The following is a 23,630-nucleotide window of genomic DNA, read 5'->3' as shown; positions in this document are numbered from 1 at the left end:
AGTCTTGCGTACGCCACAAGGCTTTTGCTATCGATTTCAGCAGGGTGCTGTCGGTGGCCATTTTACCGACTCTTGCGCTCGTCCTACCCTCAAGTTGAGGCAGAAACCACTGCCTGAAAAGCAAAGCAGTGCACACAAAATGTCCTACAGTTCTTGAAAGTGGAAAGTTTCCGTTCTTGAGGTCCATTTAACAAAAATACGTGAGTAAATTATCACAATGTTATCGCCAACACGATTTTATCAATTGAGGGAATTGGGGGAGAACACATCAATTACTAATTGCGTCATCGGGATTAGCTTGATGTTAACGGGAAATAAGATGATTGTGGCGAGATTCGTGCTAATTATCGATTAATTTGTGAAAAAAGTCGAGCTTTTGGTTTCTTCTAAAAATAGAAGGCGTCACAATAAAACTACGCCAACGAGAATTTTATTGCGATTTTTTCTGAAACGCTCGTAATTATTGATAGGTCACAATCTGAGGAAAAATAATTGATGGAGCGCAGCCTTTGTACGCACTCTCGAATGGACCATTGTGAGCTTTTTCCTTTATCATTTACTCGAATTAAATGCTTTTAACCTTTCGAAGTGCTTCTAAAGGTCGAGTTATCTGCGCGACATCATTCCGTGGTAATTTTCAACCCTTATTTGCGTCATATAATATTTAACAGTGATTTTACGATAAAGTCGTTCCACATCAAAAGTTTTACGACTGCATAATCAGATCACTAGTTCAGTTACTTGAATAGTAACCACGATTTATTGATCTTGCGATAAATAGTGCCAAGTCCCAGCTGATTAACGGTAGAGGAAATCTTTATCCAAAGCGGAAAGACCTCGATTTTAATTAGTTTTCTTTCAGGAAATGTCTCAATCGATATTAAGATTACTAAAGCGGGAGGCGAGCAATATAACCGCCTCCACCGGAAATAGTACCACAAACATAACACTTCCGGCAGTTTCAAGTGGAGGCACAGTACCAGAAACAATAGTCAAACTGGAAGGATCAACTACGGAATTTTGTGAGTTTGGAACGAAACTTGAAATGCGAATAATTTAATTTTTGTAGCAACAACTCCGCCTGATGTTACCACAACAGGACCAGCACTTAAAGATCGAGCCATGGAGATGGCAGAGGTTGTAGCTGAAAAGACTGGAATGAAGCCATGGATGGTCATCACCATCGTGATTGGTACGTGAAATTGCTTGTAAAGACAGTCACCAGTAGTGTGGTTTCAGCTATTTGTGCTATAATCCTTGGAATCTGCTTCTGCTGCATAAGAAGATGTTTCCGGAAAAGGAGAGCAAAGGATGGGAAGAAAGGTATGAAAGGAGTGGACTTGAAGTCAGTCCAGTTGCTTGGCTCCTCGTACAAAGAGAAAGTCCAACCGGACATGGACGAACTGACGGAAAATGCTGAAGAACCGGACGAGGCGGAAAAGCCAGAGGTGCAAAAACTGGGCAAACTGCAGTATAAGGTTTGTCGGTGGTGTGTCTAAGCTTCCATTCAGCAAACGTGTTACAGCTCGAATATGACTTCAATCAAAACAGTCTATCCGTCACTGTCATTCAGGCCGAAGATTTACCAGCTCTTGACATGGGTGGCACTTCAGATCCCTACGTCAAGGTGTACTTGCTTCCAGACAAGAAGAAGAAGTTCGAAACCAAAGTCCATCGTAAAACGTTAAGTCCAGTTTTTAATGAAACGTTTGTCTTTAAGGTTTGTTTGCTTGCTATTGGAACTTTGAGAAGTTTAAAGAGAGTTGCTTGTAGAACATTCCGTACGCCGATGCAATGAACAAAACCCTCGTGTTTGCGATTTTCGACTTTGATCGGTTCTCCAAACATGACCAGATCGGTGAGGTGAAAGTCCCCCTTTGTCAAATCGATTTAGCCCAAACGATCGAGGAATGGCGCGAGCTGCAGAGCGTGGAAGGAGAAGGTGGTCAGGTGATATCATAATCAAATTATCTTGTAATAGTCATATAGTCCGGTCCTTGCTTCAATCGGATTTTTCACACCCAGTTCGGACCATTGGATGCTTGCACAAGTTACAGAAGACTTATTATAGCACTTTTTCGTACTTTCAATGATACATTCAGTTGAGCATCAAACCCACGATTTCACTGGCACACAGTGAGCGACTGGCCATGGAATTACTTGTGTGCCAGTGGAATTGGCTCTAAGGTTAAACGAAGCGAATGGTAGCTCTTCTACCTCATTCTTAACTTTAGAATTGGGATCCAGTAGTTACTGTCATGTTGAGATTTCTCTGCTAGTTTATTTTTTATGGCAAAAATACGTCGCGTCGATATTGTCGACGCTGCCTTCAGGATCTGCCGACGGAAGCAAAGTTGATCGAGACTATAATCTCCAACTCAATGCAATGGACATGTATTGACGTAAATTGTTTTTTCTCTTTTCCCTAAATTTCTCTGCTCTGCTTTGGTTTGGCTGTGTATGGTTGTGCCGGCCGCGCATATGCATGACGCTTCCAAACAATCAATTTGTTCACGTAAGTATACTTCATCATTTAATTAACGACGGGTGCTGGGATCGGGTCACGCCGACCACACTCCCAAGGCATGACCAGATCCTTCACCCTTGTGACGACCTTTGCAGGAAAAAGCAAAAGGAATAAAGCGGTCCCCTTACCGAAGTAATGACGTTTTTCATTCAGTACTTGCTTCTTTCTGCTATTCACTTGTAGTTTATACATCTATAGTATTAAGTTGCCGTAAGAACGTCCCAGAAGCCGAACGGTGGGGTGCCGGGACGTTTTTACACCTTTTTATTATATTCAATATGTTGCATTAAAGTTGAACCATTTTTGAAATATCAACTTTTATTATTATGATAGAGTTAAGGATCATTCTGGGTCGCTTCCCAACTGGTTGTTGGTTCTTATTAGTTTGGAAGTGGCTCGATTCTTTGTGACGTAGATTTACAAATTTTGACTTTTCTCTTTGATTGCCCCACATCTTTTACCTTTGTTCCTAAAATTCTGCATATGCATGACCCCTTTTGTTGGCATTTGCATCTGGCTGGTATCTGTTTTTTTGATAATCAACTGGTTTTTAATGTTGTTTTCGAGTTCAATCGATAATTCAACTATTTTAGGTCTGCCGTGTAAAAATATCCGCATGCCAGCACCATAGTTAGTTCTAAAACGCACAGTACATTTTTACAGTAAACTCTCTGTTTAGCTGTTTGTAATAATAACTGTTTTTAATGGAGACCCCGATGTCTGTCTACTTAAGGTATTTTACTTAACTATTTTCAAACATTTAAGAACATTTTTTCTTAGCGTAATTTTTACTTAGTTCATTCAGATCGAATAGTTAGCAAATCCTGTACTGTGTTAGTTAACGAGTCAGTTAATCTAGTTAACGACAAGCTGGTTTGAGCTGGGTGTTTAGAAGAAGAACTCCACACTAGAAAAACCGACCAAATGCAGACTTTAGATCACGACTCGCCTACACGATGCAAAATTTTAGTATTTACCAACGAGACGGCTATTCGGCTGTCCCAGTCGCTTTTAGGCCAAACACACAACCGCTAAATGTTCCAGTTTTAGGTGTTGTAACCCCTTCTATCTTCGCCCTCCCCGACCCCTCCGTTTTTCGACCGAAACCCCGATTTAAACACTTCTGTCAAGCTTGACCACACTATTCTCTGATTGCGCATGTATGACAATAAAACCATTCCAATTTCTTTAAATCGTCTGTTTAAATGTTCTCTATGTCATGTCACACTGACACTCGTCCCTTCCAACTCCAAGTAGATGAAACCCTTGAGGCGGCATCGCAGATGAATATTGTGATTGAGCTTGTACCCTAGCGTATTTAGTTCACTCTATCGTCCGATATTACAGGAAAACAAGTTGGGAGACATTTGCTTCTCATTACGATACGTACCGACAGCTGGAAAACTCACCGTCGTTATCCTAGAGGCTAAGAACTTGAAGAAAATGGACGTTGGAGGATTATCTGGTAAGTTCAAAACACACCAAACAAACTAAATCTACTGAAAGAAAATCCGCAGACCCGTACGTGAAGATCGCTCTAGTACAGAACGGAAAGAGGCTAAAGAAGAAGAAGACCAGCATCAAGAAGTGCACACTGAACCCGTATTACAATGAGTCGTTCACTTTTGAAGTACCGTTCGAACAAATTCAGGTACTACCACTACTTTTGGTCCTACTTCAAAAAATCAAACCGAAACTTTCAGAAAGTTAACTTGGTGGTAACTGTGGTGGACTACGACAGGATTGGTACCTCGGAACCTATTGGTAAAGTCGTCTTGGGTTACAACGCAAGCGGAACCGAACTGCGCCACTGGTCTGACATGTTAGCATCGCCGCGCAGGCCCATCGCCCAGTGGCACACCCTCAAAGACCCAGAGGACGAGAAGAAGGACTAAGCTGGTCGCTTACAACGCTGATTTATTCAAACACTATAAGATTTACTCATAAAGATATTGGTTCCCTAGCATGAGAAAACGTCGCGTTACTTAATTTACTTAAAAGGAAAACAGTTATAAGTGTATATTTGTAACATCATAGATGTCAGTAACATATATTTTATAATAACTACTTGAAGGAAATATTCGATGTAACTCTCGGGACTACCTAATTTATTATTTTTCCCGAAAACAGGTTACTCAGCTTGCCTTCAACGAACTACTGTTTCTGTAAATAGATCGCCTTCTTCCAAACCGTTTTTCGTTTCGAAATTGTAACACCCACATTGAAACAGACGCGGAAGAGTCGCCAATGAGTATTAGACGATTAGATCATACAGACAATAGAAATTTGATAGCTTGTAGAACAGTTGAAATTACTTTGCAAATTTTAATGGACCGGAGCACAAAAAACTTTCGAATCTCAATCCCACAATGGGCGCTATTGCAATTTGTGGATTATTATTGCCTATTTACCACCAAAACAACGATACGACGACAAAAGGCGCATTGTTGGGATTGCGTCAGCATTGAGACATGCTGTTTTAAACAACGTAGAGTAGAATTCCGTTCCAAAATTTTATTTGGCGGTACCCTGACCAAAAATCACACGGTCCAGGGTACCAAACAGAAAAAATGATATTATTCTTCCTCTTTTCTTGTATATACCTATAAATAATGTTACAATGTTGTGTAAAATAAAAAAGTATGTAAACAGTATAGAGAAGTGTTACGGCCCCTCTTATGTATGTACCCTCCCAAACACCAGTATATGGGCCCAAGTTATTTATTTAGTAAGAAATCAGCACACACCTAGCTCTAATACCGAAGAAATTTGGTAATCATCAATGCGTGATCTTATTTTGTTATCAGGTGGTGACAATTGTAGTTTGCACGAGCTTCTTGGAGTGGCAATATCTTAGGAATGTAATTGTACGTGATCTTAGGTTTAGTTAAACAAAGAAAACAAAAACTGTAAACGGCTTTCCTTATCTAGTCATAGCAAAATAGCACTTTATTATCATTATTATTACATTGTATAGTTAATTTTTCAATGTTATTAAAGAACAATAAGTATGATAATATTATTATATTGTGAAATTAAATAAAATGTGGCAACCTTGCTCTTGTTAAGTAGACAAAAAATAAATAAATCATATCACTCGTCCTGTTGACCACTTTGTGTGTGTGTTTCATCAATCACAGATCATATCTCCTCTTTAAAGTTCTGTACTTCTTCAGCATGTACAACGTTTCCAACTCTTTCACTATATACTGCCCATGGGCAATCATTTTCTTTATTTTTTCTGGATCTTTCTCATCTTTATTTTTCATGAATGCTTTATGTAAGCGCGTTCGAAAAAACTCATAACCAGACGGATAATCTTTCCCCAGGTGCAGCAACTAAAAAATGTCAATTTTAAAGCTCACTCTGTATACACAATATTTTGGAGCCATGCTGTATACTAAACAACACAAAAAACCACACTTACTGTTTTGTAAAGCTGAATCACTTCCTTGCGTAAAGACATGTTAAAATGAGTCCGGGTAGTGTTAAAAACCGCACAGAAACACAAAATATTGTTTTTTTGAACTTTAACCCTTGAGAAGATAATTACGTTGGCAACTCGAAAATCCCTTCGAAATCATATGGTTGTCAGTTACTTTTAACCTCAATTACTGACAGCTGTTAACCCTTCAGTAATTTCTTAAATAATCACAGAAAAATGGAACAAAAACAAACAGACGTGCACTTGCGTGCAATGTTGAATAGCCCTGCACGTTTTACTCCAGCTGTCCCTACCCCGGACTGGTCCGCAGGCCCAGCTGTGCCCCCTTCAGTAAGTCCACTATTAACTTTCCCCATTTATTATGTTAATATTAGCCTCAGATTCCCGGAAAATCTAACATGATTGTGGCAACTCCTGGTTCAGCAGCTGGTGAACCTCATACAAACATAACAATACAGTAAGTAAATTAAAAAATGGATTTTTTCTCTAATGCAATTCTCGTAGAAATTGCGTAACCACGGTTGATCTCAATACAAAACTAGACCTGGCGTTAATTAACGCGAGGACCAGAAACTCGGAATATAACCCAGCACGGTTTCATGGGTTAATTATGAGACTTAGAGATCCAAGAACCACAGCTTTGATATTCCAGACTGGTAAAATTGTATGCACTGGGGCTAAAAGCGAGCAAGATGCGCTCCTGGCGTCTAAAAAGTTTGCCCGGATTATACAAAAATTGGGCTTTGATGTATGTTTTAATTTCTGATGAAGTGGCCTATGACTTTGAAGTTAAGTTGGCAGCAATTTCAAAGTCATAGACCACTTTGACCCGGCATTTAAAATATCCTTTTTAGATCAAATTTGACAACTTTAAGATACAGAATCTGGTGGCGACGTGCGATTTGAGATTCCCCATAAAATTGGAAAGTTTAAGTTTATTGCATGGACAGTTTTGTAGTTACGAACCTGAACTTTTTCCTGGAATAATCTACCGCATGATTAAACCACACTTGTGTTTGCTTATTTTTGTCAATGGGAAAATTGTTTTCACAGGCTCCAAGTCGCGAGAAGGAATTAAGGAATCGCTGGATAACATTTACCCAATTTTACGTAGCTTTAAGAAAAATTAAGTAGACTGGTTCTTTGAGATATTACTCTGAGAAATTTTTAATAATGGATATTGGTCCATAGAGGGCACTGGCAACAATTTCTCTCTATTACGCAAATGACGTAATAAAATTATTTTTTACACGTGTATTCCTCACCGTAATTATTTCTTGATTCAAATTAAGACTTCTACGCCCTGTTATTGTATTTATGTCAAAGGTTTTATAGATTTTTAAAATAGTTAATAGAGCGATGGTATTAGTTTTACCGCTATTTTACAGTGAAGTACTAATATTAAAATCGATCACCTGAGGGCGCAACAGTCATAATTTGAATCGGAAATTAAGTCAATCTTTGTGAGCAATTACTCAAAACACGAGTTTTTATTTAGGTGGGCGTTAATGGCCGTAGACATACGTAAGGCTTCAAACAGCCAATTTTGTTTTATTAAGTTTTCTTCGATTTTATTTTGTTAATTGAAAATAAATTGTACTTTTGTGAATCTAGCGTATTTCAATATCGATTGAACTTTGTTCATTCCAAGGCAATAATCCGAACCAAAAGGTTGAAACTCCCCTTTATTATTCCTCTTTTGCCTTCTCCTTTTCTTTGTACAAGATAGAAAGGATAAATTTGATCAAATCGTACCCTGTGAGATTTTTCTAACTCAGATAAACTGTTTTATAACAATACATATGTTAGGTCGTTAATTTATTTATTATTGTTAGATTAGGCCACTTAGGATCACGGTTTATCTGTATTGTATTTTATTGTTTGTACATTTTTTGTTAGCAATAAACTGCGTTTGATATTCCATAACTTTTTTATTGGAGACAAAGAACAATCTTTCACGACTGGAATAACCCGTAAACTTTGTTTTACTTTGGGAGATTAGTAAATGCAATTCAGGGGTGAATGTCCCACCGGCAAATATAGATTTGGGAATCGGTGGCGCCAGTGCTGAAAACTCGCCACATATCGACAAATCTTGCTTTTATTTTATTATGACGAGAGTAAACAGCGCGATTTTTCACTGTTATTATTCCGTGATCAGTTGTTGTTTGCCAGAAATAGCTCAAAGGTGAAGCATGTTTAAAAGAACAATAAATCGAAGCGCTAAAATTAAGCCAGGGGTAATAATTGCGATGAAATTCAGGTCAACTTAATTTCGCGAGAAACAAACAACGCGGCCCTGGCCGCAACAATTAGATTCGGTCCATTAATAACAAAACCATCCTCTCGGTTTCGATAAAATGTCCTAGCTCGTAATCAATTTAGGGAATAATTGAACGAATTTGTTCATGCACCTTGACCTTTTCACGTAATTGTCTGTTATATGAACATGACAAATCGTTGTGAAAGCAAACAACTGGGCCACGTGGCTGCGATGAGTGACTTAAATTCCGAGGGATTAGTAATTTTTGCCTAATAATTGAATTTTTCTATTTTAAGCTCAATCGATGCGAACCGAAGCTCTGTGTCGGTTTTTAATCAAAAAAATATGTTTTTTAAGCCCAACGCTATTTCCCGACAGATATGATAACGCAATAATTAATAAAAAAAATCATCGCGCTGCTGTTCTCATCAAGATAAGTGAGATTCGTTGTTTTGACGTCAAAGCTCAAGTTTAGTGTTGACGCCAGGACGAAACCGTTGTCCTGGTAACAGACTGCCTGGAAATTCGTTTATCCTATGGTGGTGAAAAAGCTTATCATTTCTGAAAGCACGCATGAAAAACTTTGCATGACGTGGGCAATTTTACGTCTTTGGGGCAACAAAAGGCATTCCCTCACTTCGACTATATGCGGGAAATTAGCGCCAGCCTATGAGATGACAAAAACATCCAATCTGAAATAAGCTCGTGCAAAAGTTAGCCACGGTATTGAGGCCAGGCCTCGCAATTATCGTGTTCCAGATTTTGAGAAAAAAAAAACGACGACGGAACTGATTTTTCTTCAATATTTTTTTATGAATTTTTGAAGGAAATTACGAATTCTAATAAAAGTTGATTTTGCAAGAATAATTATTAGACTTTATAACTTCCAGACTTGACATAATGGTAATTTTGAAACTCACATACTGTAAAAACAATGTCGCGACTGCGAACTCATTCATCATTCATATTTTATAAATGAAATCAACTCCTCTTTTTCTTACTTTTCAAATATTTGTTTTCCATTATTACCATCATTTTAGTATAGATACGGCATTTTCTCGGAATAAAGAATAGATTGATGCCTAGGGGAATAGACACAGGAAGTTACGAACGAGTATATGAGCAAATAAATCAAATATAAGAAGTAAGTAGATAGAGGCTACAGGCCGTAATAATGCGAATAAGCAGATAGTTATTTTCCTATTTTGTTTCATGTTTCTGAAATTGAACTTATTTCATTGATTAAATTCAAATTATTGAATGAATCAAAAAAATTAAAGTGATTGGTTTTTTATTGTTATTTTAATGGCCGACCTCAAATGGACCAATCATTCCAAAAAAACACAAAATTTGAATGAATGATGAGTTGGAAAGTGATTGGGGTTGCTACGTGGTAATGATGGCCGACTTTAAGCCGTCCAATCACAGTGCGTGCAAATTTTACAACAGTTCTTACGTGCTATACGTTGATTCATTGAAAGATATCTCTCATTGTCACATCGCACATCTTCAGTTTTTTTTGACATTTTACCTCTCTAAACTCTATGTAATGTTGGTCACTCTGCTAGGTAAAACATTATAAAAGACTGAGAAGACACAAATAAGAAGTACTAACTCAAAAATCCTTTATTTTAGTCAAAATTGCCGAATACATGAATGAACCCACTTAGAAGCCATTGCGCTTGCGCTCAGCCTGTCATATTTGATAATTGACATTTCGAAAATAATTCTGAAAATTCCAAAAAAAACGGCTAAAAGTCGAAAATGTACTCGGGTAAATAAAAAATACGAAAGGGGGCCATTGGGCACGTTATTGTTGGAGAAACTGGTGGTTTTCTGCAAAGTGTTATTTGTGCCCGCCTGCCCGCACACAGTCGGTGTGCGGTCCGCTGGACCGTTTAAATACCAAACTTTCTGACTTGGAGAAGTAAAATGGTGAATTAAGTCTTAATCTCTTAAGTCTTAATTTAAATAAAACCACCAAAAAATGACACAACCAGTTATCTAGTTGGTTCAAATAAATAGCGCAACTTCTTTGTACTATTTAACATTGCCGATAACTCATCTACCTTTTTCAACTGTACTTCAAAAGGGTTAACTTCCTGATGTGAATATAGATCTATCTCCATTCAGTAAACGTTAAATCCCAATAAAAATATTCAAATAAAAAAAATATGCTTTTTAAAATGATGTTTCATAATAGGAATCTTTAGCCTAAATAAAGAATTTATTTTAACTTAAAAAAAAACATAAACTTATATACTTTTAAATACAAATACAATGTTTTACCCCTCGGTTGACCTTTTCTGAAACACGTGTTATTACTTATTACCGAGCTCATTACTATTATTGGTCTGAATTTTAGTTGACGTAATCAGAAACACAGTTAAAAAAGTTTGACTTGAGAACAACTGCGTTGTAATGTCTGTGAATTTTCTAAATCCCTGAGTATTGTTAATTACAAAGTCGTCATAACATGCAACATCCAGAGCGTTACATTTCTGTTTTATTTCTAAGAATTTCCGCGTTTTGTTTGTCTTTTTATTCTGTGTTGGTTTATTGGAGCAAATAACAACCAAGCTCGTTTCTCTAGAAGTATTATTATAACAATTCAGTAAGCTTTAGAATCGTGATAAAATTCAACCGATGAAATTGGTCATGAATTATTTATCGTACCCGCACTATTAATAGCACTGTCACATAAAACAGTTCAATTTCAATTGGAAAATCTAGTGCTGAACTCATCGGAATAACAAAAAAATTATGCATAACTAAACAGATATAAAACAAACAGAAAACTAGGTAAAACTGGCGGTAAACAAAGCGAGAATGCAAATTGAGAGTGATCAACACAATTTCAAGCAGAAATGTGGGTAACAGAATTTTCAACTCAGTTTAATCTGGAAAAGCACAAGGAGCATAAATAACAAATGGAAACGAATAGGAAAATGTGATTTCCGATTTATACATTCATAAGAGGGAAAAATAGTCGAGTTATTCCGGGGATGAATAACTCATCTCGAGCGCAAACGTCATTCGAAGATCATACAAAAGATGTTTATTTAAGCAAAAATCAATACAGATTTATTAAAAAGGATCCCGACACTTTCTGTTGGAAAACGCCTTGACTATTCCCGATTTATTCTGATTTGATAACCGGTTGTGGGGTTAAATTTTTAATCCGAAAGCTCATTATTATCGTAAATAATCGATACTCAGCGATGGCTGCATTATTAATAAATTGTGACGATATTCGTGACTTGGCAACTTTTAACAGGATTGTTATAAATAGCACTGTCGAATGTAATTACTATTGTCCGTAATGTGGTATTATTTCTGGAAGGGTTCCAGAATAAACATAAACAGTTAGCTCTCGAGGGCAGTCTAATCTAGGTCTGTCGGGGTGCTGGTTTCCCGCAAGACACAAAATCAATCCTCCGTGCTCTCTAATCGCTCATTTAATCGCACCTAAAGCCGTAAATAACCCTTGGTTCAACAACCAGAAATGACCCCCAGCGGCTGGGCTATCTAGAGCACAGTCCGCCAATAGCGTTCGCTGTTGCTATCCCAAAAAGCTTCACCACCTGTTCTGGGGGAAATACAGTCGATAGAGCCTTGAAAATTGGGTCACAGGATGCAAGTGGTACACGAGCCTCGAAACTAAGTCACTGCAGGAGCAACGAACCCAGCTCGGAACTGGAACGAGTGCTACTGCCTTACAAACACATCATAATGAATCAATAATCCAGCAGCATTTAGGGCGCACTTAAGAAAAGTAATAAAGCTCGAACGCCACCTGCTAATTACAATAGATTGGTTTACTATGCTAAATATAAACAGGGGAGCAGTGGAAAATTTCCTTTAATCGGATCGAACCAAGATTCACGACTGGCCGGAAAACAATTAAAAACCACGAAACTTACAATTGCTCTCGCGTGTGCAAAAATGTAAACAAAGCACGAATGGGTTTAAAGCACAATCAGGGGCGATATTTCATACAACATGCGGCCTTCCGTGCTACGCAACATGTAGTTTCGGGAAAAAAATACAAAAAATCTGAGTTTCTATCGATTTGGTTTTTTATGACTGCGGATGGTTTATCTCTGAGTCTCTCACATAAAGCAAGACATCAGAATTTTTCTCAGAGTAACAAGAGCTCGTCGTATTGTAGAAGAACCTGATGCTGGACTAAACTGAACTTGCAAACTAAATTACAGGGAGCAGGATTGACCTTATTTCAGTTAAATGCTCAAGATTCCTTTATCCTACTCTTTCTGATGTTATTGAATTTCACCTCTCGATCAAATTGGAAGCTTTACTTTGCTCATTAGTGCGACGATTGAAATTTACTTCAAGAAAAAAATTAATCAATTCTAGTTAGATCGTTACCTGTCACCTGTTGTTACCCGAGAAAATGATACAGAACCCGAAAAGGTCAGGCAAAATAAACAGATATGTCTGGAGCGGCACAGACAGCGATTGTATTCATTTAGTCCCAACTCAAACTAAATATGACTTGAGCAAACTCTGTACAGAAGGTATACTACACCCATTTGTTGTTTCATCTTTCATAAGGTTTTTCATAAAGGAAGTTTTACATATCACATTTCTACGACTTTATGTTTTTTATAAAAGCCGGCACCCTCAAAGGCAGGGATTTGAGTCGTCTTTGCGCTAGTTGTAGCAAAGAAATTTACAAGTCTTTTACAAACAAATAAAGTTTAATTAAAACACGGTGGTGATAACTAGAAACAAGCGTAAAGTTGTGGTTTTGCTTGAATAAAGCAATTAATTTCTGAAACTAAATAACAAAAATATAAAAATAGGTCTCCAGATAAAGCAATCGATCGAGTGCGAACCCTAGCAAGTTGTCTTTATTGTTTACACGTGTAAACCTGAAGCCAACCTCCTTTTATAACCCTTGCAAAAACTCGAGGGGTTTTATCGGCGCCTTACACGCCTCATTATTTTTTGGCAGCATCAAAGATAAAATCGGATTAATAATGTCAGCACTGATTGAAGTTTAAGTAACAAAACACGATTGCGGCGTGAAATATAATCGTCTGCTTGGATTTCATGAAATAATCTGTAGAGAATCCCGACCGTTGGGCGTAATACCGGGAAAATGTCAAAGTTCATCCAGGACCCGTTGCCCGGATCTCGTAAACAAGGTCATGAACTGCTCCAGCAAGATACTGGATGACCTTTCGGCCTATAATTAAGCCCTTAAATATTTATCGAGAGAGTTCGAGGGTTGGTGCGAAAAATAAGAGTTTTTATTCTGAAGACATTTATTATATCAGTCAGTAGGTTATAATAATTTAATACTTTATATACACAGATTAGCGTGAGGTCTTATTCGACGGAATAAGAGTGTCTTTTCGTTTAGAACTATTACAGTACTTCAGCTATTCCTACGATATATCAAAATATAGTATTTACATTTGGTACAAAATATGCAGGGATATGTACATTTTATCTTCTCTAGTAAAACAGCTACGACATTTTGGAAATTACGACGAATAATTTTCAAAATGCACATTTATGTCCCAATCATTGACACAGACTTTGTCAATAATATCGACAAGAAGCAGCTTCTAATGCCATTATTATCTACTACAAAATATTTTGATTGGATGAAATTCGGAATTTTCCTCTGGTTCGTTCTTATAGAGTCTGACCCATTGGGAACGCAAAGTGTTGCCTGATATGTCGCGGAATTGACAGAACCAGACCGGGAAATTGCGAAAAGTGCCGGTGGGAAAATATCCGGCAAAAATATACTTCCTCTATGAATATCTATTAAAAAAATAGAGAAGCTTCTAATGCTGTAAGGAACAACAAGCATTTGCACTGATTGACTGAAAGCGCGTTAATGGAAGAGCTTCGAGAAATTCCAACAATCATTAGAGAACAACAAACACTTCTTCTAGTGAAAATTGTGCCACTTTAACGAAATTGTGTGTGGCTACACTGATCTAAACTGGGACACCGATTTTGCGACAATGAGACTACTGTAATAAGCACAGTCCTTGTTTCTCTGTATCACAGATTGCGTCTGCAATGTGAAGAATTATAATAGGCATACATGCGTCTCCGTACGCCCCTGACAACCCGTCCTGCCTATTATATGAAAATAAAGCCCGGAAAATGTGTGCTTGAACGAAGATTCGAAAGCCACAAACCGTGGCACCCTGTCATGGTTTAAGCTCTAATGTGAATGCCTACTTTGCTGCAGAAATCAACAGTAATATCGATCTGAGATTATTGTGCCCACAACAAGTTTCGTGAGTTACCTCTAGAACATCTCCTTAAACGTACAAACAACCATTATTGTCTCCTCTGGAACTTTTTATTTAACAGCAGGGAAATAATCAAATCAAAGTGTCCCATTTTCCGAACCGGTTAAATAAAAAGTCAACGTAACCCCGGAGGAATGAGTAATTGAAATTGACACGCAATATACAGAATGACACCGACGATTATTGTTATTATATGTACACCCAGGCAGCAAAGAGCCATATTGGAAGGATTACGAGAAGCGAAATGACAGTGGAACTGAAGCCAATCAACCTTAACATTGTCAACAACGAAATTAATACTAATTCTTCAGTCTTAGTTGCAACAATCTACCAATCTCTCTCTTACTGCCCCTTCTTCAGCACCGACAGCTGGTGGGTGAGGCTCTCCTCGCTCGCAATGATCCGCTTCTTCATGTGCGGTCTGATCTCGTCCGCTCCGTATTTCTGCAACAAACCGATCGATTCAGTATCCTACCCCAATGTTGGCACGGCGCCAAGCATAGATTGAATGAAGCGGAATGAATGGCCGTACTTACATTTTCAAGACTCTTCTCCATGTCGAGCATATGCTTGATGGTGTCGTAGACGGACGGCGTTCGCTTTCTCTCGTCGTCCTTCGACATCATCTCAAGAACGGGGCTGGAGAACGGGTGCCGCACAGGAGTCGCCGGACGCATCAAGACTTCTTCTTTCTGGCCCCTCGCGTCCCGCTTCGGCTCCAGAGAAGTCGCCGGAGGCGGCGGCGTCGTTGTCGTCAATTTATTTACTGGCTTTCTGTCGAAAGTTTTATCGCGCTTCTCTGTAAAGCTATTTTTACTTTGCTGTTCTTTCTGTTTGCGGAAATTGCCGTGCTGGAACCAGTGGATCTCGTTCAAATTCGGCTTGTTTTTCGACTTGACCAACTGTTTCAACTCTCTAACGTCTTCGTCTTCCTGGCTGTAGCGCGACTTTTGCTTCGGGATATCCTCCCATTTGCCGTATTCTTCGTTCGGGTAGTAGTCATCGTAGTAATCTTTCTGGTTATCGAGGGCTTCTTTGTACATTTGTGACATGATGAGGTTTTGAAGGAACGCAGCGTTGACATCATCCAGGTTTTCTTCGTTCGGGTCTTCATTTTCGTAGAGGAGTTCGTGTCCGATCGGTTGCGCTTCTTCGCGTTCTTCTCTTTCGGCTTCTTGCATCATTTCTTCTTGGATGTCGAGGGGGTCAGTGTCGTAGTATCCGTAATTGGGGCGAGTCATGATGTGGTCGCCGTAATAGTAGGGAAGGACAGCTTGGTACACCTCGTATTTGGAGGTTCTAGCCGGAGGGTAGTAGACTGGGTAGGTTTCTTGAGGATAGTAGTCGTCGGGATAGCCTTGGCTGTAAGGATACAATTCATAGTAGTTTACTGGATATCTCTGGGTGCGCACCATTTGGTATGGCGCCCAAGAAGAGACTCGTTGGCCTGAAGAGCGGCCGTACCTTTTCGTTCCATAAACCGGGTAAGACAACGAAGGCGAGAAAAGAATGACAATTACTTCGAGGAGTAGCAACATTTGTAACGCCATCTGAAACAAGTTCGGTAAGTGGCGGTTTTCCGCCCTCGTTTCGTAAACTCACCATTGCTGGCGTGTGGGCGCGTAACACTTTAGTCCGTTTGCGAGAAATCAGCGATAGCCTGGCTCCGTAGCCGAAATGCGCCTCCCTCTGGCAGCAACCCCTATTTATAAGAAAGTATTCCCCTCTCGTGGCACCCACACGTTATCAATGAACTGGAGACTGGTGGGGTGGTATCATAGAAATGCGCCAACACGTCACCATTGGCGGCATATTCAACAAGCTGCCGTCCCATTGGCGGCCGTATCTCAACCTTATTGATCCACTTACTATATATGCGCGAACTTTTAGGCCATATAACTTCCGGAGGATGTTATACCGAAATCTTACATCTACACACCAATTCCATTCATAACTTCCAGGGCCCAGAATCGATGTATGGGAGGACAAGGTGGAACTGGGTCGATGAAAAATTTAGATCGAAGGGGTGAATGACTGGGAACATTTTTACATTGCGAATTCAACGAATCGATTCGCTTCGCACTCGATTACTTAGCCAATCACTTGTTTACTCTTCGGTCCTGCATAATAATTAGAAGGCTCTCTCATCATAAATAGGTGACGCGTTAACGTACTTGACCTATATCCTGAGGGAAAAACATGATATAGATCAAGCATACCTGTTTATCGCTTGACGCTCCAGATATGATGGGTTATTAGTGTCAAAGACATTAATAACGCCCACGCATTCGAGATCGACTCAAATTTACTAAAACCCACATTTAAACTTTTTATTATCCTCCACAAACACTTTGATCAACTTTTACAGCCATCACAACTTGTACAACTTCGATGATTAAGCCGCGTTTGTAAAACCAACTTTAAACCAACTTTATTGATACACATAATTAACGTAATTATCATGTAGCACCAGGCAAATTATCCATCGTGTTTACGTTTCAAACACCCAAAACCACAGTCAATACAATTGAAATTCACTGGATTTGTATCTACTTTTGATATTTTCACATTTAAGTGATCAGTTTTCAGTACCTTCCTGGACCTGACTACCATCGAGAAACAAATTCTTTCAATTAGTTTTCCGTTTTGAGAAAGCAAATATCTTGAAATAAAGTAAAGATCAGGGGGTAAACCCTAGAGGAGATTGAGATAAGTATACAAAATTGGGGAAATCATCAGGAAATCAAAGGAAATTTTGAAGAAATTTGGTGTACAAGTTCAAACTTTGGGGCGTTGTTTATACTGCAAATGAACTCTTGTTTAGCTTTTTAATTATGAAAGAATGATGCTCTCAAATAAATACTTTTAGAGTGGTTACCTAATTTACTTAAAATAGAAAACATAATAATTAATAGTTGCGCCTCAATTTGCACATATTTTAGACAAGTCAGACATGACTTGAGGAATATAAACAAAATTGAGACATAGTTACAAAAATAACTCTTTATGAATGAAGAAAGAAACACTCTTTCCCTACTCTAGAGGAGTCAACTGTTGAGACCTTAGGCCAAATCGAGTAATTATAACTGCACTCGAATTAAATGAATTCAAGAAGCGAAAAATGTCTTCAAAAATGTTGTCGTTCATTTAGTACGGCAAGCATTAAGCGGGTTTATATTTAGCTCATTACTTGCGATGCTTTTGTTGGTTCTCTAAGCGATAATCTCATTTGGAAGTGCCGTCAGGAATTTCATTGAACAATAAAGCCTCCGGATAATTGTGAGACAACTGCGGGATTAGTGCTCTCGAGAGGAGACAATTTTAAATAAATAATTTTATTCGAGTTGTAGAACTTTATTACAGTGAAACATGCATGAAACTGTTTAGTTGCGAAGGTTAAAGGGCAGGAGTGCTTCGCGAACAATTTGTGAAGCAAACTACTGGTTAAATCTTTGCTCTTGTTGTATTTCGCTGAAGAACACTCGTGTTGAAAATCTCTCAAATTAACTAAAGTTTGGTGGCGTGGAAGTTACCTGTAAATTTATCAGATCAGACAGTGAACAACATGTGGGGCGGAAAATTCCGATAGCCCCGCATGCGACAGATATGCCTTTGTCTCCAACATATAACAGATTATAATTAATGATCAGTTTTGGATCTAAAACTTTCGGGAATTTTACAGACAATTATTCCGAGTCGCGTCCTCCCACACACAAATGTACATTTTCGAGAATCTTCCTGCGAGACGAGTGGAAATGTTCGAAAGCTCGATTTTTCTAAGCACTGACGTTTACACAAATACCGATATTAATCAATTGTTACGTAAACATTACGTAAGCCAGTCGGTGGATCGAATTGATCGCAATACAAACACCGAAATTTCCCTCCCTTCCTTTTGATATTACACAACAAATGACGCACTATGCCTTTATGAATAAATAAAGCCTGACAATCCAGTAATTAAGCTCGCCTTTCCCGGAAATCCCAGGTGTGGTATTCAACTGTAGTAAACAGAGGGGCGTGTATTGTTTCATTCATGGCAAAATTCGATCTTTTCGCGACATGACTCGAATACTTGTAATTTTAATAAAAATCCGGATCGACATTCAACCGACGTACGTCCTTGACGTCACGACGGCGACGCTCACCCTTGACTCTGAAATAATGTGCAAATTCCTGAAATAACGCACTTGCCTTGAAGACCTGTCAAAGGTTACGATACTGATGATGAATATTCGGACCCAAACTCTCTTATTCGCGGACAAGGTGTTTTAATTATAATTACCAAGTGATTTTTCTTGAAGAAAACGAATTTTCGTATCGAAAGGAGCATCCAATTAACCGCCTACACAAGTTTACGCGTGAGACAAATTCCTCTTGACAAAGTAATTAAAATCTTAAATGTAGTATTATGTAATATGATCAAGTCGAAACCAACATTATTATTTGCAAAAACAAACATACAAATTTTTTGTCAAAAGCTTGAATTAAAACTGCTACACCAAGCGCTGACAGTGCGACTGCTGTAGGTTTACTCAACAAATAGAATGTAAATCCATTAGAATATGTAAAGTTTCTGTGGCAAAGCTCTCGAAATGTTTACTCCAGTTACATACAGCCCGGTTTATTTATATTTTGGTGCAATGGCCACACTTTACAAACATTTACGAAACGGTTTTTTCAAACTACGATGTAGTTGCCGCAAAACCGTGGGCATGCCTTGGCAAGAATGGTGGATGCGCCGGGTTGGTGCGTCCCTCGGCAAGTGTGTATAAATTCTAAGAATCGCCCACACGCTTGCGAGATTTGGGCAAAAGCGGCCTCAAAGGGCACAGCAGCATTGCGGGGAGCCCCAGACATAGCTGACGCCCCCGCAATCCCGGGCCTGCTCGATAGGCAGAGGCGGGCCAGACACCACTGCGGTCTTTCCAGCTTGACTGTCTCCCTTCAAAAACAACGCTCAAAAGCTGGCGAAATGGCCAAAAACTGGACGCGAGCCAGATGCAGAGCAATGCACTTTGGTCACTTCAAGCCGCTTCCAGCCCAAAGGTTAAAGTTCACCCGTCTTGGGCCGCTTTGTATCGATTCCGCGTAAATACCTGTAGATCTCGTTATAATTCCATGAGAAGCCGCTCAGCCGCCGGAGTTCTTTCAATCAATTAGGAGGGCCCAGTAAGCAATTGTACTTTTTTGGGCATTTCGTGTTAACTGTCGTTTAAATGCTATTTGGTACCTATTAGGTAATTCCGGGACAGAAGCACCTCCGAATTCGTGCAGCGGCGCGACTGCCTGGAGCCTTTTCATGGCTTTTCAGCGGCGGCAGGCGCCCACACTTGTCTGAATGGTGGCATGAATCTCGAGTTTACTATCTCCTCTATTCAATTTTTTATTATTGCGGAGGAAACCGCTATTCGTGCGTCATAGAGTTTGCAGACCGCACACGGAACGTGGGCTAATTTATATGAAGATTTCGGGGAAATGTCATGAAATGCAAATTTGAGACAAGAAACGCTGGAGGAAAACGGAACTTATCGGAAAAGTAGGGATGATTCAGTTCCTGGCCGTATTGGAGATGTAACTCATCCTCCTGTGACCCTTGAATGAAATTCGGCAAGGGGTAGAGGTTCTAAAAATAGACTGCAGTAGGAAGGAGGGCGTAAAAAGAGATAGACGGTTGAGGAGCAGACGATAGGGGTAAATAGACATTCCCGAAGAAAGGGATGCCTTTTATTCAGACGCTGGGCTGAAAAAATTGCACAAACAGCAAGATATTAAATATTTTTAAATAAAAGACGGTAACAATACCGGATCAAAACAACAGTTTCCAACCGCAATTTCAACTCTCCGAACAAAAGCAATAACAGAATGTTCCATGGATTTGTCACAACTTCTCATTAAATTAACTAATTAATAAATTTAATTTTACGTAATGTAGGTTTGTTTTTGTTATTTGATTTGATTATAGGTATGATATTTCTGTCATGGCAAATTTTTGTAAAATGGTTCTCGGAAAACGTGATTATAAGAAAAAGTAGGAGCGACAGAAACAAACGGTTTTTTAATAAAATAAAACGCCATCCGCTTTGGCTTTTTCTAAAAAGCTAGTGTTCTGTGGTTGTGAATTCAAACACAAAAAACATGTAAGGTAATTCCCGCTTCCAGCATTCAAAAGGTTGAAAATCACATTAACAATTAAGCGGTGAATTATGTATTGATGAAGCTTTGTTACTTTAACCTTCAAAAAATGTGATAACCTTTATATCACAGAAAATAGATAAATACTTCAACTTGTGAATAAGTAAATACTTTGTTGTTGACAATTGTTAGCAAGCGAAACCGGTAATGTTTTCCCAATCATTGACAACAAAACCGTCAAGCTGTATTGATTTTGTTTAATGTGTGTATATTTTGCTCAAGTATTAATTTGTTTAAACTCAGACCACGCGAAGTTGAAAAAACGCCCGTTTTCCAATTAGCAATTTCAAACCTTACGTCACTACACTGATCTCAATTACATAAATCCCTTACCCAATAATCGAGAAAACGACTGAAACAAGAGCTGAAACAGACTTAAACAAGCAACTAAACGAGAGTATTCAAGTTTCAGTTTTATTAAACCAATCAAAACATGGAGTTCTTGAATTGCTACACTTGAGCGCTGTTAAGCGGAAAATCTATTTAGATTTTGTAACACAATTTTAATTCGTCCGGGGTTTAAATATTCATATGTGTGTAAAGTAAACAGTATTATTAGAAAAAACATAATTGAATCTCTCCTGAAACAACATGTATAATTCATGTTTTTGCGTTTGCTAACACAATACTTGAGCCTTGACTTCCATGAAAATACTTTATTAAAAAACGGTAATACAAGACACTAGTCAGAAAACCTAATATCAATTTCGGGCGAGTCTTCAGTCGTACTCGCCACAGTTGTGGTGGAAGTCCTTTCGGAACTGCCGTACTTGCACATTTTGCAGTGGTAGTCCACACTTGTCTCAGTGGAGCCCTCGATCCTTTCGGTGTCGCGTCCGTGGCACCGGTCGTGCCGATGGTCATTGCAGTCACCCCCGAAGTTCGGGGGAGGTCCAAAAGGTGGCGGTTGGTTGGGGTAGGGCGAAAACGGGGGATAGTGCGGCCGGTGCGGCCCGAAAGGGTTGAACCCGTGATGGGGGCCGTGGTTCGGCCAGCCCCCACCTCGGTGAGGATGGTGCCCAAAGCGGGGCTCCACCGGAAAGGCCTCCTCGGTGTCAGGATCAGGGCCGTCGAGATTAAACTCGGCTCTGACGGTCGTTGTCGAAATCGAGCGACGGAAGCGGTTACGACGAGGCTTCTTGCAATAAACTGCAATAAATGTTTAATTCATTTGTAATTATCTCTGATTTATAAAAACACAATCTCTACCTCCATCAAAAACGTAGTTTCCCGTTCGTGCCTCGTAACCCTTTTTATCTCGAAACGCGAGTAAGTAATTCACGACATCGTCTTTCTGCAAGTTGAGCCGCTGGTCGTAAATGAAAATCCGGTGGTTGCTGACGTCGTTCTCCCCCAGTTCTAGATATTCCTCATTTTGGTCTTTGCGTCTAACACCTATCCGGAACATCACTAACTTCGCCTCGCCATAATGGGGCACTTCGACCATCAACTCGTCCGGAGTGAGGACTTGAAACTTTGGCTCCGGCAAGTCAACACTCCTGACACTGGTGAAGAGCGCGATCAAAAAAACCAAGAACATATCGTACCGAAGTTCCGAAGCGACTGAGTTCATCATGCTAATGTTTTGTTAATATAGGCATCATTACAGACGATAAGAAAAAATGTATTAGTGTGAATGGGGGAAATACGCATGATGACAGGACGTTGCCTCAATAACCGAGATTTTTGAAGAAGCGATGTGAGTCACTTGACAAGGTCGGGAGACCATTGTAGTGCGATTTATTGGTAATAAGTGGTTGGAACGGAAGCTTGTGGACCGGTCAAGGATAGAACTGTTGCACAATCTTATCACAATCGGGAATTTGTGTGTACGAGTCTGTTTGTGTAATCGTTTCCATCCACAGAACGTGTTTTACAATTTCATATGAAACGTCACGCTGTCCCAACTGACTCTCCCGGTGAACGCTGTTTGTAACAGCAGATTTCCGAGTTCTATTTTCTAAATTGCAGGTGACTCATACATCGCTCAAAAGTTAAATAACATTTTTAATTATTCGTATTTCTTCAATTTTTCATTCTTCATACACACCATTAGTTCTTCAAAAGTTTAGCATGAGATCAGAAATAACGTGCAATGTTACTCACGAAATGCTTCCTAATAAAAACTTATTTTCGTGGCCCACGAAGAGAAACAATTTTTTACGAATTTTCAAACAAGCGAAAAATTCAATAAAATGCATTTTAATCATTATTTTGATTAATTTTATTCGTGCTTTTGATTACACTGTTGTTTTCATAATACCTAATATTTAGGATCGGTTTACATCAGCAAGCGAATTAAAATTTAATACAGGGTTAAACTAGGTGATTCGAATTAAGTTGCCATTTAGTTCGCATTGGCAAACGCCGAATTAATCATGAATTAAACTTTAATTAGGGCTAAATATTCAAAGAACGGCCCTAGACATAATTATTACAAAATGAGCACGTTATTAATAGGAATTCTAAATAATATTGTACGTAAATAAACTAATCCATACTAAACTATTTTTGTGAATAATATTCCTCTTTATTATTCAGTTATATCATAAATGGCCATTATGAAGCCGTCTAATGTGTATTTATTTCTCTATTATATACTTTCAATGATTTAAATCAATTGTAAAGGATTTAGCACATTCCCGAGCCAGAAACTACAAGATTCAAGAAATTTCACCGAAAAAAGTCGAGAAATTGTCTAAATTAACATCCATTTCACACTTACTCAAATCCCACCACCGCATTTACAAATTTTCTGAACACAAAATAGGCTATAAATTTAAACTTTCTGTATAAGAAAACAATTGTGTAAAATAATTTTAGTCCAAAAAAACCTCAATTAAGAGAAAAAATTATAATTAAAAGGTTGGAACCATTTGGTTTATTTTGTTTTTGCAA

The 23,630-nt window shown here is 38.8% G+C and overlaps 5 protein-coding genes across 9 annotated transcripts; 2 read left to right on the top strand and 3 right to left on the bottom strand.

The window, feature by feature from the left end:
- The first annotated feature begins 25 nt into the window (after positions 1-25).
- On the top strand, positions 26-5,639 carry Syt1 (Synaptotagmin 1). Of its 2 annotated transcripts, none has more exons than XM_008194243.3 (9): positions 26-200; positions 863-1,022; positions 1,070-1,192; positions 1,240-1,478; positions 1,526-1,720; positions 1,774-1,950; positions 3,884-3,992; positions 4,045-4,178; positions 4,231-5,639. In XM_008194243.3, the coding sequence occupies exons 2-9, from the start codon at positions 866-868 to the stop codon at positions 4,420-4,422; spliced, it is 1,326 nt and encodes a 441-aa protein (XP_008192465.2). In that variant the 5' UTR covers positions 26-200; positions 863-865; the 3' UTR covers positions 4,423-5,639.
- On the bottom strand, positions 5,446-6,090 carry osi (orsai). The gene is made up of 2 exons (XM_008194312.3): positions 5,955-6,090; positions 5,446-5,865 (listed from the first exon to the last, which is right to left on the bottom strand). Exons 1-2 carry the CDS (start codon positions 5,991-5,993, stop codon positions 5,662-5,664), a joined length of 243 nt encoding a protein of 80 aa, XP_008192534.1. The 5' UTR covers positions 5,994-6,090; the 3' UTR covers positions 5,446-5,661.
- Positions 6,091-6,166: 76 nt separating this feature from the next.
- On the top strand, positions 6,167-7,581 carry Trf (TBP-related factor). 2 transcript variants are annotated; one of them, XM_964163.5, is made up of 4 exons: positions 6,167-6,302; positions 6,353-6,429; positions 6,477-6,720; positions 6,827-7,581. In XM_964163.5, the coding sequence occupies exons 1-4, from the start codon at positions 6,189-6,191 to the stop codon at positions 7,100-7,102; spliced, it is 711 nt and encodes a 236-aa protein (XP_969256.2). In that variant the 5' UTR covers positions 6,167-6,188; the 3' UTR covers positions 7,103-7,581. The 2 variants fall into 2 exon arrangements, with proteins under 2 accessions (XP_969256.2, XP_008192533.1); XM_008194311.3 differs by having other exon boundaries at positions 6,347-6,429.
- A 5,927-nt stretch (positions 7,582-13,508) lies between these two features.
- LOC103312793 (hypothetical protein) lies at positions 13,509-16,286 on the bottom strand. 3 transcript variants are annotated; one of them, XM_015979551.2, is made up of 4 exons: positions 16,140-16,286; positions 15,950-16,087; positions 15,074-15,899; positions 13,509-14,981 (listed from the first exon to the last, which is right to left on the bottom strand). In XM_015979551.2, the coding sequence occupies exons 2-4, from the start codon at positions 16,012-16,014 to the stop codon at positions 14,880-14,882; spliced, it is 993 nt and encodes a 330-aa protein (XP_015835037.2). In that variant the 5' UTR covers positions 16,015-16,087; positions 16,140-16,286; the 3' UTR covers positions 13,509-14,879. The 3 variants fall into 3 exon arrangements, with proteins under 3 accessions (XP_015835037.2, XP_008192532.2, XP_008192531.2); XM_008194310.3 differs by having other exon boundaries at positions 16,002-16,087; XM_008194309.3 differs by having other exon boundaries at positions 15,074-16,087.
- Positions 16,287-21,373: 5,087 nt separating this feature from the next.
- On the bottom strand, positions 21,374-22,321 carry LOC657487 (uncharacterized). The gene is made up of 2 exons (XM_971155.4): positions 21,942-22,321; positions 21,374-21,881 (listed from the first exon to the last, which is right to left on the bottom strand). Exons 1-2 carry the CDS (start codon positions 22,306-22,308, stop codon positions 21,415-21,417), a joined length of 834 nt encoding a protein of 277 aa, XP_976248.3. The 5' UTR covers positions 22,309-22,321; the 3' UTR covers positions 21,374-21,414.
- Positions 22,322-23,630: the final 1,309 nt, after the last annotated feature.

The sequence above is a fragment of the Tribolium castaneum genome, chromosome 9, assembly GCF_031307605.1.
Source record: "Tribolium castaneum strain GA2 chromosome 9, icTriCast1.1, whole genome shotgun sequence".
NCBI classification, from domain to species: Eukaryota; Metazoa; Arthropoda; class Insecta; order Coleoptera; family Tenebrionidae; genus Tribolium; species Tribolium castaneum.
The sequence above is the reverse complement of the archived record's forward strand: the minus strand, read 5'-3'. Positions and strand labels throughout refer to the sequence as shown.